Consider the following 13980-nt stretch of genomic DNA (forward strand, 5'->3'; position numbering starts at 1 on the left):
AGCAGGAACCCCTATATACTACGCTAATTACACATCAAAACCCTGCGGCTTATAGTCGGGTGCGGCTTATATATGGAGCAATCTGTATTTTCCCCTAAATTTAGCTGGTGCGGCTTATAGTCAGGTGCGGCTTATAGTCCGGAAATTACGGTACATGTAAATAAAGAATATGGGATTTACAATATTAACTATGAACGATAAAACACTGAATATCGACAACATATGAACGTCACACCCCCTCTCCATCCACATGTTTTACAATCAAGCGAAGCGCAACAAAAATGCAAGGAACACAGCGAAATATGAACGCGAAGGGTAAAAAACCCCACCTACGATCTGATACATCGGATATGTCACTAAACTTTAGAACTTTGTTGTAAAAATGTCCTTCCTCGTCTGTCCCTGACACACGCATTTTTGAGGCTGGCCGCTCTGGAAACGCTCCCCACCCACACTGCTTGGTGCCACGTCTGAGCTGCTGTGACTTAGATTACCATAGTAACTAATTAGATGACCATAGTAACTCATTAGATTAGCAGAGTAACTAGTATATCATGCAAAAGCGCAGATTACAGCCATTGAAATTATTTATATAGTTCAAGACTTACGGTCATTTGAAAACAGCACTGCACATCATAATGGCAGCTACAGTTTCCATCTAAAAGATTTAAAAAATATATTTGGGAATGTCCGGGGGGCCAGATTGAAAAGCTTAACAGGCCGAATGCGGCACCCGGGCCTTAATTTGCCCAGGTTTGCAATATAACGTGCTGTGCAGTACTGTATACTAAATCAACATAACAAGGGGGTGATGAATCAAATGTCTCTTTAATAACGAGCTGAACTGTCTTGCATGGTGCCCTCACAAATGATCTGAAATCTCAAAAATCCTTAACTGTAACAACCACATTGCTACAATGATAATCATTTTGAAAAGTGAAACCCACTTGTAGTACATTAGCATCGCGGAGGAACCGTTTATTAGAGGAGAGAAATGAGCAGACAGAGGAGGAGAGAGGCTATTCTCGAAAGGTATTCTTCTCTTCTACTGGGAAATAAGTCATTTTTTAGAAAAGTCTGTTCTCATTGCAATTAAAAACTTGCTGTGGTACGAAGCTGGCAACCAAGCACACAATGGCTGCCAGAGGGACACAGGCACAGTTCTAAACGTTTGCAAACGTAAAAGTTTGCAAATAAAGGGGTTTATAAATCGAGGTTCCACTGTACTTGGATTTTTTTCCCTCAGGAATTTCCCTAATTTTGCAGATCAAAAATAGACTTTTTTCAAGGCTGCCTTCATTATTTGCATTTATTTTGCCCGGTCGCTGTGGTCTTAGAACATAACCCTCACAGTCTACTTGCCACATTCAGGACCAGCAATGTCCTTATTGCTTACATCAGTGTTTTTCAACCTTTTTTGAGCCAAGGCACATTTTTTGCGTTGAAAAAATCCGGATTCACACCACCAGCAGAAATCATTAAAAAACGAAACTCAGTTGACAGCAAAAAGTCGTTGTCGCAATTGTTGGATACGACTTTAAACCACAACCAAGCATGCATCACTATAGCTCTTGTCTCAAAGTAGGTGTACTGTCACCACCTGTCACATCACGCCATGACTTATTTGGAGTTTTTTGCTGTTTTCCTGTGTGTAGTGTTTTACTTCTTGTCTTGCGCTTCTATTTTGGTGGCTTTTTCTCTTTTTTTGGTATTTTCCTGTAGCAGTTTCATGTCTTCCTTTGAGCGATATTTCCCGCATCTACTTTGTTGTAGCAATCAATAATACTTCAGTTGTTTTTATCCTTCTTTGTGGGGACATCTTTGATTGTCACGTCATGTTCGGATGTACATTGTGGACGCCGTCTTTGCTCCACAGTAAGTCTTTGCTGTCGTCCAGCATTCTGTTTTTGTTTACTTTGTAGCCAGTTGTTTTAGTTTCGTTCTGCATAGCCTTCCCTAAGCTTCAATGCCTTTTCTTACAGTCACTCACCTTTTGTTTATTTTTGGTTTAAGCATTAGACACCTTTTTACCTGCACCCTGCCTCCCGCTGTTTCCGACATCTACAAAGCAATTAGCTACCGGCTGCCACCTACTGATATGGAAGAGTATTACACGGTTACTCTGCCGAGCTCTAGACAGCACTGACACTCAAAAACAACATGTAATTTGCAGACTATAATTACTGGTTTGCAAAAAAAATTTTTAACCCAAATAGGTGAAATGAGATCATCTCCCACGGCACACCAGACTGTATCTCACGGCACACTAATGTGCCGCGGCACAGTGGTTGAAAAACACTGGCTGACACAACATCCTGACCACAATGTAAACACAACTGACAGCTGTGCCCACCTGCTGTGACGGCAGCTTTTCCAGCCAAGCCTTCAGCAACCTGGTGCTGGTCTACTCCTCTCTGGCGCTCCTGGGCATGAAGTCGGAGGACCTGGAAGTCAGGGTAGGCACACTTTGTGGGGAGGGTTACAGGAAAACATTGTTACGTTTACCGCAATCTGCCAGGTGCTCTTTGCCTCGGAGGTGTCGGAAGTGGCCAGGTGGGTCAATCAGATCTGCTTCCTCAGCTTGATGTCCAGCGGTCAGGACCCTGTCACCTACCTGGACCGAGACTGGCTGGCTGTGACGTGCTCACAGGTACAGTAGTACAACCTTTTCACTCCCGAGGCGATACCGATACCGCTAATAACACAATATCAGCAGGAACTATACATATTTGTGTTATTTTGTCGTGTGGAATGTTAGAAAAGGTTGGATCAAGTAAAATGAGTCTAACGGAGAACAATGGAAAACACGACCCTATTTATTATTAACCGTCCAGAATGTGCTTCTGCTGTCTTTAAATTGAAGACAATGATAATTATTACAGATGTCCGATAATATCGGACTGCCGATATTATCGGCCGATAAATGCTTTAAAATGTAATATCGGAAATTATCGGTACGTCCGCTGTGTACACGGACGTAGGGAGAAGTACAGAGCGCCAATAAACCTTAAAGGCACTGCCTTTGCGTGCCGGCCCAGTCACATAATATCTACGGCTTTTCACACACACAAGTGAATGCAATGCATACTTAGTCAACAGCCATACAGGTCACACTGAGGGTGCCGTATAAACAACTTTAACACTGTTACAAATATGCGCCACACTGTGAACCCACACCAAACAAGAATGACAAACACATTTCGGGAGAACATCCGCACCGTAACACAACATAAACACAACAGAACAAATACCCAGAACCCCTTGCAGCACTAACTCTTCCGGGACGCTACAATATACACCCCCGTTACCCCCTAAAAAACCCCGCCCACCTCAACCTCCTCATGCTCTCTCAGGGAGAGCATGTCCCAAATTCCAAGCTGCTGTTTTGAGGCGTGTTACAAAAAAATAATTCACTTTGTGACTTCAATAATAAATATGGCAGTGCCATGTTGGCATTTTTTTTTCCATAACTTGAGTTGATTTATTTTGGAAAACCTTGTTACATTGTTTAATGCATCCAGCGGGGCATCACAACAAAATTAGGCATAATAATGTGCTAATTCCACGAGTATATATATCGGTATCGGTTGATATCGGAATCGGTAATTAAGAGTTGGACAATATCGGCAAAAAAGCCATTATTGGACACCTCTAATTAGTACTTATTTTTCCAATTAGCCTGACCTAAGTCTAAGGTTTATGTGGTAAATAAATCATCTTTGTGATGAACACATGCTTTCATATCATTTAACACGGTTGTAAACTGTAAGTAATTTAGATTATTGAATATGATTAAAATCAAGAGTCGGACTGAGAATTCAGTGTTAATATTCGAGTGGGCCCCGGGCCCCTCTGTAGTGGAAAGGTCGGGTCAAAAGGGTTAAGAACCCCTGCCTTACAGTGTAATATATTTATGTTAAAAAAAAAAAGCACTTTGTGACTTCAATAATAAATATGGCAGTGCCATGTTGGCATGTTGATTTATTTTGGAAAACCTTGTTACATTGTTTAATGCATCCAGCGGGGCATCACAACAAAATTAGGCATAATAATGTGTTCATTCCACGAATATATACACTACCGTTCAAAAGTTTGGGGTCACCCAAACACTTTTGTGGAATAGCCTTCATTTCTAAGAACAAGAATAGACTGTCGAGTTTCAGATGAAAGTTCTCTTTTTCTGGCCAATTTGAGCGTTTAATTGACCCCACAAATGTGATGCTCCAGAAACTCAATCTGCTCAAAGGAAGGTCAGTTTGGTAGCTTCTGTAACGAGCTAAACTGTTTTCAGATGTGTGAACATGATTGCACAAGGGTTTTCTAATCATCAATTAGCCTTCTGAGCCAATGAGCAAACACATTGTACCATTAGAACACTGGAGTGATAGTTGCTGGAAATGGGCCTCTATACACCTATGTAGATATTGCACCAAAAACCAGACATTTGCAGCTAGAATAGTCATTTACCACATTAGCAATGTATAGAGTGTATTTCTTTAAAGTTAAGACTAGTTTAAAGTTATCTTCATTGAAAAGTACAGTGCTTTTCCTTCAAAAAAAAGGACATTTCAATGTGACCCCAAACTTTTGAACGGTAGTGTATATCGGTATCGGTTGATATCGGAATCGGTAATTAAGGGTTGGACAATATTGGAATATCGGAAAAAAAGCCATTATCGGACATCTCTAATGTCTAGTTTTCCATCCTCAATATTAGACTCCCCGTTGTCTTGCTGTGCTTAAAAGAAACGTCCTACAATACGATCTTCGTGGGAGTCAAAAAATGTAAAAAGACAAAAACATCCGTCAAGGCTCATAATGTACGTCCACGTAATGACGACTATCAGCAGCTTGAACCGGGGCAGCGGTGCCAACTGGCTCTGGAGTAAAGAGGCAGCGTGGAATAAACGCGATGACGATGGCGTGTGTCTGGTGTCCGCGCAGGAGGAGCAGTGTGTGTCGCAGTTCCCCAGCATCAACCCTTTGGTCGCTCAGCTCATGCTGAAGAGGGCGCCCTCGTTGCCGTGGTTACTGGGGGCCTCGCCGACCCAGCTGGAAGAACTGCTCCCGGAAGTGCCGCACAAAGTCTTGAAGGTGGCGGAGAAGTGATGTACCTAATGTTATGTCCAGTGGATAACGACACTCTTTGCTCGTCAGCTGTTCTGCGACACCGCCTCGCTGTGCAAACCGGCCGAGTCGGCGAGCCCGCCGAGGAGCCCGTGGACGGTCGACCCGCTTCCCTCACGAGAGCTCGCCCTCCCCGATCCGGACGCGTTTCCAAGCGACGCCAACCTCAGCTTCCTGTTCGGGGCTGCCGACGCCAGCTTCGACTCGCAGGAAGACGGCGCCGATTTCAGACACGATCCCACTTGGCCCGCCTTCAGCCCGGACGTTTCCATCTTGACGGCCGGCAGGGCCGCGCGGAACGAGCCGCACAGAACCGGCGGGGAGGAGGCCATGTTACCCGGGCGCAGAGGCCGAGCCGGAGCGCTGGGCCGGGTGGTGGAGAGAAGAAACCAGGAATGGTCTCGCTGGGCTCGGGGATCCTCCAGCGCCGCGCTGGGGAGTCCGCTCATATTAAACGCCGCCTTGGGCGGAGCCAGCGGACGTCTTAGCCCGCCTCCAGAGGTCCAGCTGTGGCGGCGCGGAGGTCCACCGGGCAGAGGTTCACACGTGTCGGCTCACTACGGGTCCAGATGTTTGAGTGGACAAGAGATGAAGAGGAGCGAGGAAGCAGCAGTGTTGCCAGGTGAGACATTTTACACAACAAAGTCGTGATTTTTGCTTTTTCTTTGGCTTTTGAGATGAAATAATGAGGTCATACAAACCCCGTTTCCATATGAGTTGGGAAATTGTGTTAGATGTAAATATAAACAGAATACAATGATTTGCAAATCATTTTCAACCCATATTCAGTTGAATATGCTACAAAGACAACATATTTGATGTTCAAACTTTTTTTGCAAATAAGATTAAGATTAAAGATTAAGATTAAAGTACCAATGATTGTCACACACACACTAGATGTGGTGAAATTTGTCCTCTGCATTTGTCCCATCCCCTTGGAGAGCAGTGGGCAGCAGCGGCGCCGCGCCCGGGAATCATTTTGGTGATATATATATATAATCATTAACTTTAGAATTTGATGCCAGCAACACGTGACAAAGAAGTTGGGAAAGGTGGCAATAAATACTGATAAAGTTGAGGAATGCTCATCAAACACTTATTGGGAACATCCCACAGGTGAACAGGCAAATTGGGAACAGGTGGGTGCCATGATTGGGTATAAAAGTAGATTCCATGAAATGCTCAGTCATTCACAAACAAGGATGGGGTGAGGGTCACCACTTTGTCAACAAATGCGTGAGCAAATTGTTGAACAGTTTAAGAACAACCTTTCTCAACCAGCTATTGCAAGGAATTTAGGGATTTCACCATCTACGCTCCGTAATATCATCAAAGGGTTCAGAGAATCTGGAGAAATCACTGCACGTAAGCAGCTAAGCCCGTGACCTTCGATCCCTCAGGCTGTACTGCATCAACAAGCGACATCAGTGTGTAAAGGATATCACCACATGGGCTCAGGAACACTTCAGAAACCTACTGTCAGTAACTACAGTTGGTCGCTACATCTGTAAGTGCAAGTTAAAACTCTCCTATGCAAGGCGAAAACCGTTTATCAACAACACCCAGAAACGCCGTCGGCTTCGCTGGGCCTGAGCTCATCTAAGATGGACAGATACAAAGTGGAAAAGTGTTCTGTGGTCTGACGAGTCCACATTTCAAATTGTTTTTAGAAACTGTGGACGTCGTGTCCTCCGGGCCAAAGAGGAAAAGAACCATCCGGATTGTTATAGGCGCAAAGTGGAAAAGCCAGCATGTGTGATGGTATGGGGGTGTATTAGTGCCCAAGACATGGGTAACTTACACATCTGTGAAGGCGCCATTAATGCTGAAAGGTACATACAGGTTTTGGAGCAACATATGTTGCCATCCAAGCAACGTTACCATGGACGCCCCTGCTTATTTCAGCAAGACAATGCCAAGCCACGTGTTACATCAACGTGGCTTCATAGTAAAAGAGTGCGGGTACTAGACTGGCCTGCCTGTAGTCCAGACCTGTCTCCCATTGAAAATGTGTGGCGCATTATGAAGCCTAAAATAGCACAACGGAGACCCCCGGACTGTTGAACAACTTAAGCTGTACATCAAGCAAGAATGGGAAAGAATTCCACCTGAGAAGCTTCAAAAATGTGTCTCCTCAGTTCCCAAACCTTTACTGAGTGTTGTTAAAAGGAAAGGCCATGTAACACAGTGGTGAACATGCCCTTTCCCAACTACTTTGGCACGTGTTGCAGCCATGAAATTCTAAGTTAAATATTATTTGCAAAAAAAAAAAAAGTTTATGAGTTTGAACATCAAATATGTTGTCTTTGTAGTGCATTCAACTGAATATGGGTTGAAAAGGATTTGCAAATTATTGTATTCCGTTTATATTTACATCTAACACAATTTCCCAACTCATATGGAAACGGGGTTTGTACATACCTTAAGTGTTTCCAAACGGTGCAGTAAAACGGCCGATCAAACAAAACAGAAGTCATCGTCATGGACCCACAAGCTGCGGAGGCTAGCTCTCCAATCAGCTAAACAGACTCAAGGCCTCCACTGTGACGTCTTAGTGAGTTTAGGAAACCGAAAGAAGGCCATTGTAAGTCAATAGTACAAACACAGACACTTGTAAACATGTTAGCCTTTAGCTAATGCTAATGACGCTAGCTGGATTACATTACGATTGCACAAATACGCATGAAAACACTCCTGCAGACACCACACATGGAACGGCTTAGTAAGCATGAATTGTTTTAGTTACATTGTAAAACTTACTTTGCTTAGAGTGATGAATGAACAAACCAAACATGTAGAAACGCTATGGACGACTAGTACACGGAACGACACTTGTACTTCCGGTTTAAGGCACAAAACTATCAGGCTTGCTACTCAGTTTGGTCATGTTTGGGATTTCTTGTGTTTTTAATTCATCTCCAGTGTTATTTCTAGTGTTCAGAATCACTTCCTGTCCTGGTGCTCTTGTCTTGTCAGTATTTCCTGTTTGATCTCCATGTTTTGAAGCACCTTTACTTTCTGTTCCACGTCCTGTCAGCACACCTGATACAAAACATTATGGCCACAGATTAGCTGCACCCTTTTACAAGTCGCAGGGTTCAAAGCTTGGGGGGGAAAAAGTCCGGAAAATAGGGCAATTAGTAATGTTTATAAATGGCCGCCTGGTCAAAGAAAAAGCTGCGTGATACTTTCTCATGCACTCCAAATGATTACCAAGGCTACAAATGATGTAATGCAGTATATGGGGTGTGAACATATCCAAAATAAAAACTTTACGGTTCAGGTGAAGCTGCATTCACGGTAATGATGGCGCACATTCTTGTGTTTGCTACTTTCTCCGCAGTTCTGCCGCCGCCGAAGAGACGCAGGCTGAGCTACGAGAAAGTTCCGGGCCGCAGCGACGGGCAGACCAGGCTCAAATTGTTCTGAGCGTCTTTTTGTTTGCGCGCCGTTAAAATCAAAGTTCACCGTTTTCAGTATTTATATCTTCTTATTTTATTCCCGTGGCACTTTGTTGTCTACTTATATAATGTTTGTATTGGTGCGGCTCTTCAGTACAATAAACTATTTTCTGGCCTAAAAAAAAGCTGAGTGGCTAAAAAAGGCATTTAAGAGGATGTGAAAAGCTGATTCCCCCCCCCCCCCCCCCCGTTTAGTGAAGCAATCCTCTTATCGCGGCCTCAGCATGTGGAGAGAGTGCTTATCTTGACGAGCCAGCAGAGTGAAGCGGCTCCCTGAGGAACGATCCCCCCCTCAGACAAAGACCACCCCCGGGACCCGGAGGCTCCGGACAGCCTCATCCCGCACTGGCTGGTCGGCATCAATAACCCGCCATCTTTTTCTTTTTCTCCCCCCCCCCCATTCCCCGCCCTCCGCTAACAAGCCTGTGACGGACACAGACAATGCGGTTGGTTATTTAATGGCGCGGCGGACAAGGAGGGCGGCTCGGCAAATAGCGGCGTGATGGCGCAGTAATTGTCACTTCCAGCCGCGCTCTGAAAGACGGTGGGAACGGGCAGGCGGTGCTGAAAAGGTCACCTCGTTATCTGCCATCACAGTCGCAGTTAAAAGTGTCACCTGTGTGCTGCCGGGGCGACACAGGTGATGGATGTGCTGCCGGTGTCGTGCGAAATTCTGTATCCCTGAAATATTCTGTATCCCGCGCGTGGGGGCGGAGCTCTGTGCCTTTTTTAGACTTCCGTGTTATTAGCCATGTCAATGATTATAAGTATTATTAGAAATGTCCGATAATATCGGACTGCCGATATTATCGGCCGATAAATGCTTTAAAATGTAATATCGGAAATGATCGGTATCGGTTTCAAGAAGTAAAATGTATGACTTTTTAACGGCCGTAGGGAGAAGTACAGAGCGCCAATAAACCTTAAAGGCACTGCCTTTGCGTGCCGGCCCAATCACATAATATCTACGGCTTTTCACACACACAAGTGAATGCAAGGCATACTTGGTCAACAGCCATACAGGTCACACTGAGGGTGGCCGTATAAACAACTTTAACACTGTTACAAATATGCGCCACACTGTGGACCCACAGCAAACAAGAATGACAAACACATTTCGGGAGAACATCCACACCGTAACACAACATAAACACAACAGAACAAATACCCAGAACCCCTTGCAGCACTAACTCTTCACAACAAGACCTGCACTCCATGAATATTTCAATAAGTTAATTTCACACTAAACCTTATTGTGTGATTGTTTGAACTGAAATGTGGCATTATTTTTCAAATGTTAAATAATACATGACTAAAATTGTCACGTGAAGAAACAAGCTAGTTATATTCTAGATTGGCGGGCAAGCTCACCTATACGTACAACAAAAGTAGCGGTAGAGTAAGCAGTCTTGCTCCTTCTCTACCGTCTTTAATAGTAACAGTAATTCAGTACAGTATGGGTCATTTGGAAATATTAGTTAAGGCCTATTTAGATGTAGATGTCCTGATGATTAGCCTGCAGAAGACGCTTCTAGCTGGTTGTATTTTTACCGGAGAAAATGGAGCCATATAGTTTACAATTAGGGATGTCCGATAATATCGGAACTGCCGATATTATCGGCCGATAATTGCTTTAAAATGTAATATCGGAAATTATCGGTATCGGTTTCAAAATTATCGGTATCGGTTTCAAAAAGTACAATGTATGTTTTTTTAAAACGCCGCTGTGTACACGGCCGTAGGGAGAAGTACAGAGCGCCAATAAACCTTAAAGGCACTGCCTTTGCGTGCCGGCCCAATCACATAATATCTACGGCTTTTCACACACACAAGTGAATGCAAGGCATACTTGGTCAACAGCCATACAGGTCACACTGAGGGTAGCCGTATAAACAACTTTAACACTGTTACAAATATGCGCCACACTGTGAACCCACACCAAACAAGAATGACAAACACATTTCGGGAGAACATCCGCACCGTAGCACAACATACACTACCGTTCAAAAGTTTGGGGTCACATTGAAATGTCCTTATTTTTGAAGGAAAAGCACTGTACTTTTCAATGAAGATAACTTTAAACTAGTCTTAACTTTAAAGAAATACACTCTATACATTGCTAATGTGGTAAATGACTATTCTAGCTGCAAATGTCTGGTTTTTGGTGCAATATCTACATAGGTGTATAGAGGCCCATTTCCAGCAACTATCACTCCAGTGTTCTAATGGTACAATGTGTTTGCTCATTGGCTCAGAAGGCTAATTGATGATTAGAAAACCCTTGTGCAATCATGTTCACACATCTGGAAACAGTTTAGCTCGTTACAGAAGCTACAAAACTGACCTTCCTTTGAGCAGATTGAGTTTCTGGAGCATCACATTTGTGGGGTCAATTAAACGCTCAAAATGGCCAGAAAAAGAGAACTTTCATCTGAAACTCGACAGTCTATTCTTGTTCTTAGAAATGAAGGCTATTCCACAAAATTGTTTGGGTGACCCCAAACTTTTGAACGGTAGCGTAAACACAACAGAACAAATACCCAGAACCCCTTGCAGCACTAACTCTTCCGGGACGCTACAATATACACCCCCGCTACCACCTAAAAACCCTGCCCCACCCGCCCCCCAACCCCGCCCACCTCAACCTCCTCATGCTCTCTCAGGGAGAGCCTGTCCCAAATTCTAAGCTGCTGTTTTGAGGCATGTTAAAAAAAAATAATGCACTTTGTGACTTCAATAATAAATATGGCAGTGCCATGTTGGCATTTTTTTCCATAACTTGAGTTGATTTATTTTGTAAAACCTTGTTACATTGTTTAATGCATCCAGCGGGGCATCACAACAAAATTAGGCATAATAATGTGTTCATTCCACGACTGTATATATCGGTATCGGTTGATATCAGAATCGGTAATTAAGAGTTGGACAATATTGGAATATCAGATATCGGCAAAAAAGCCATTATCGGACATCTCTAAATATTATGTATCCCCTATACCAGTGGTCCCCAACCACCGGGCCGTGGCCGATTGGTACCGGGCCGCAGCCGCACAAGAAATTTAAAAAAAAAATAAATAAAAAAAATAAACTTTTTTTTTTAAAATTAAATCAACATAAAAAACACAATATATACATTATATATCAATATAAATCAATACAGTCTGCAGGGATACAGTCCATAAGCACACATGATTGTTTTTCTTTAAGACAAAAAAAAATATATATATATTTTACTAACCCCCCCCCCCCCCCCCCCGGTCCGTGGGACAAATTTTCAAGCATTGACCAGTCCGCAAGTACAAAAAGGTTGGGGACCACTGCCCTATAGGCTTGCAAAATTCTGGGAATATTCAAAGTTGGAAACTTTCCATGGCAATTAATGGGAATAAACATTGAATGCAACATGCTACACTGCAAAAAGTCAGTGTTCAAAAACAAGAAAAAAAAAATACAAAAATGAGGGGTATTTTACTTGAACTAAGCAAAATTATCTGCCAATAGAACAAGAACATTTGGCTTGTCCAGACTTTCCAAAACAAGTGAAATTAGCTAACCTCAATGAACCCCAAAATACCTTAAAATAAGTATATTCTCACTAATAACAAGTGCACTTTTCTTGGTAGAAAAAAAAATGAGACCTTTTTGCTCAATATGTTGAAAAATATTCTTAAATGAAGTAAATGCTAGTGCCATTATCTTGACATAATGATATGCGCTCGGCATCATGTTTTTTTTTTCATGCTTGTGAGTGTTGATGACACAGCTTTGCAACAGTTGATATTCTAGTTTCAAGCATGTTTTACTCAATATAGCTCATCAAATCTCAGCTACAAGCTCTAATATCTTACTGGGATCATTTAGGATCAAAACACTTAAAACAAGTAAAACACTCTAACATAAAATCTGCTTAGTGAGAAGAATTATCTAATCAGACAGAAAATAAGCAAATATCACCCTTATTTGAGATATTTCATCTTACTTAGATTTCAGTTTTTACAGTGTAGATCTTGCAGCATGATTAGCTAAAACAACCTGATTTAATGCACATTCAGTAGAATTTCAACCCTGCACTGTGCATTCCTCCATCACATGTGCAGAGCATTCTTCCAGATAATTGCCAGCATGCTACACACTACAGCAGGGCTATTGAGACCACACTAGTATTTGAGGCCAAGGACTTCATCCAGTCAGGTAAGTGTTGATGATATTACTGGGGTAAATATATTTGATCTATGGTATTTAAGTGTAATAGAGGTGTAATTGCTTGTTACTGTACTTGTTAAATGATTTTGGGGCCAATATCTCTAGCTAGCTAGGTTTATGTACCACCACCAGTCTCATAATGAACCGAAAATATTTCTCCGTTAGCCGTGATGCTAATTTTCTCTATGTTAAATCCCATTCATTTATGCTAACAACGTTAGCGATCTGAATGTACCTTTTCTGTGATCTGCAAATACTAAATCAAAAGGTGTAGTTTCCTCCGCCTTCTGTTGTCATGCAAGAATGTAGCTTATAGTTTGATTTAGCACGCTGATTGAGTGTTCATTTATTCATCTAGCCTATTCTAACCTACTCAGTGGCCTAGTGGTTAGTGTGTCCGCCCTGAGATGGGTAGGTTGTGAGTTCGAACCCCGGCCGAGTCATACCAAAGACTATAAAAATGGGACCCATTACCTCCCTGCTTGGCACTCAGGATCAAGGGTTGGAATTGGGGGTTAAATCACCAAAAGTGATTCTCGGGCGTGGGCACCGTTGCTGCTCACTGCTCCCCTCACCTCCTAGGGGGTGAAAAAGGGTGATGGGTCAAATGCAGAGAATAATTTCGCCACACCTAGTGTGTGTGTGACAATCATTGGTACTTTAAAGTGCTGCCAAAGGTGCATCAACAAAGTATTGAGCAAAGGGTCGGATTTGGATTTTTAATACATTTGCCAATAGCTCTAAAAAAAAACTTTCACATTGTCATGATGGGGTATTGTGTGTAGAATTTTCAGAACAAAAATGAATTTGCTCCATTTTGGAATAATGCTGTAATATAACAAAATGTGAAGCACTGTCAATACTTTCCAGACGTACTGAATGGCACAATGTCTAGGGCAGTGTTTTTCAACCACTGTGCCGCGGCACACTAGTGTACCGTGAGATATTGTCTGGTGTGCCGTGGGAGATGATCTACTTTCACCTAATTGGGTTAAAAGTATTTTTTGCAAACCAGTAATTATAATCCACAAATGTGCCGTTGTTGAGTGTCGGTGCTGTCTAGAGCTCGGCAGAGTAACCGTGTAATACTCATCCATACCAGTAGGTGGCAGCAGGTAGCTAATTGCCTTGTAGTTGTCGGGAACATGGTTTGTTGTCGTGATCACAATATGCAGCGTGCAGGTAAAAA

The 13980-nt window shown here is 42.8% G+C and overlaps 1 protein-coding gene across 1 annotated transcript in view; it reads left to right on the forward strand.

Annotated features, from left to right (window-relative positions):
• LOC133632567 (protein shortage in chiasmata 1 ortholog) overlaps positions 1-8698 on the forward strand; it is a 40635-nt gene extending 31937 nt beyond the window's left edge. Inside the window, exons 23-27 of the mRNA XM_062025039.1 lie at positions 2369-2456; positions 2519-2650; positions 4945-5094; positions 5158-5749; positions 8471-8698. Coding sequence (XP_061881023.1) covers positions 2369-2456; positions 2519-2650; positions 4945-5094; positions 5158-5749; positions 8471-8556 — 1048 coding nt within the window. The 3' untranslated portion in view covers positions 8557-8698. The remainder of the gene's footprint in view (positions 1-2368; positions 2457-2518; positions 2651-4944; positions 5095-5157; positions 5750-8470) is intronic.
• Positions 8699-13980: the final 5282 nt, after the last annotated feature.

This window comes from Entelurus aequoreus, linkage group LG17 (genome assembly GCF_033978785.1).
Source record: "Entelurus aequoreus isolate RoL-2023_Sb linkage group LG17, RoL_Eaeq_v1.1, whole genome shotgun sequence".
In the NCBI taxonomy this organism is placed as follows: Eukaryota; Metazoa; Chordata; class Actinopteri; order Syngnathiformes; family Syngnathidae; genus Entelurus; species Entelurus aequoreus.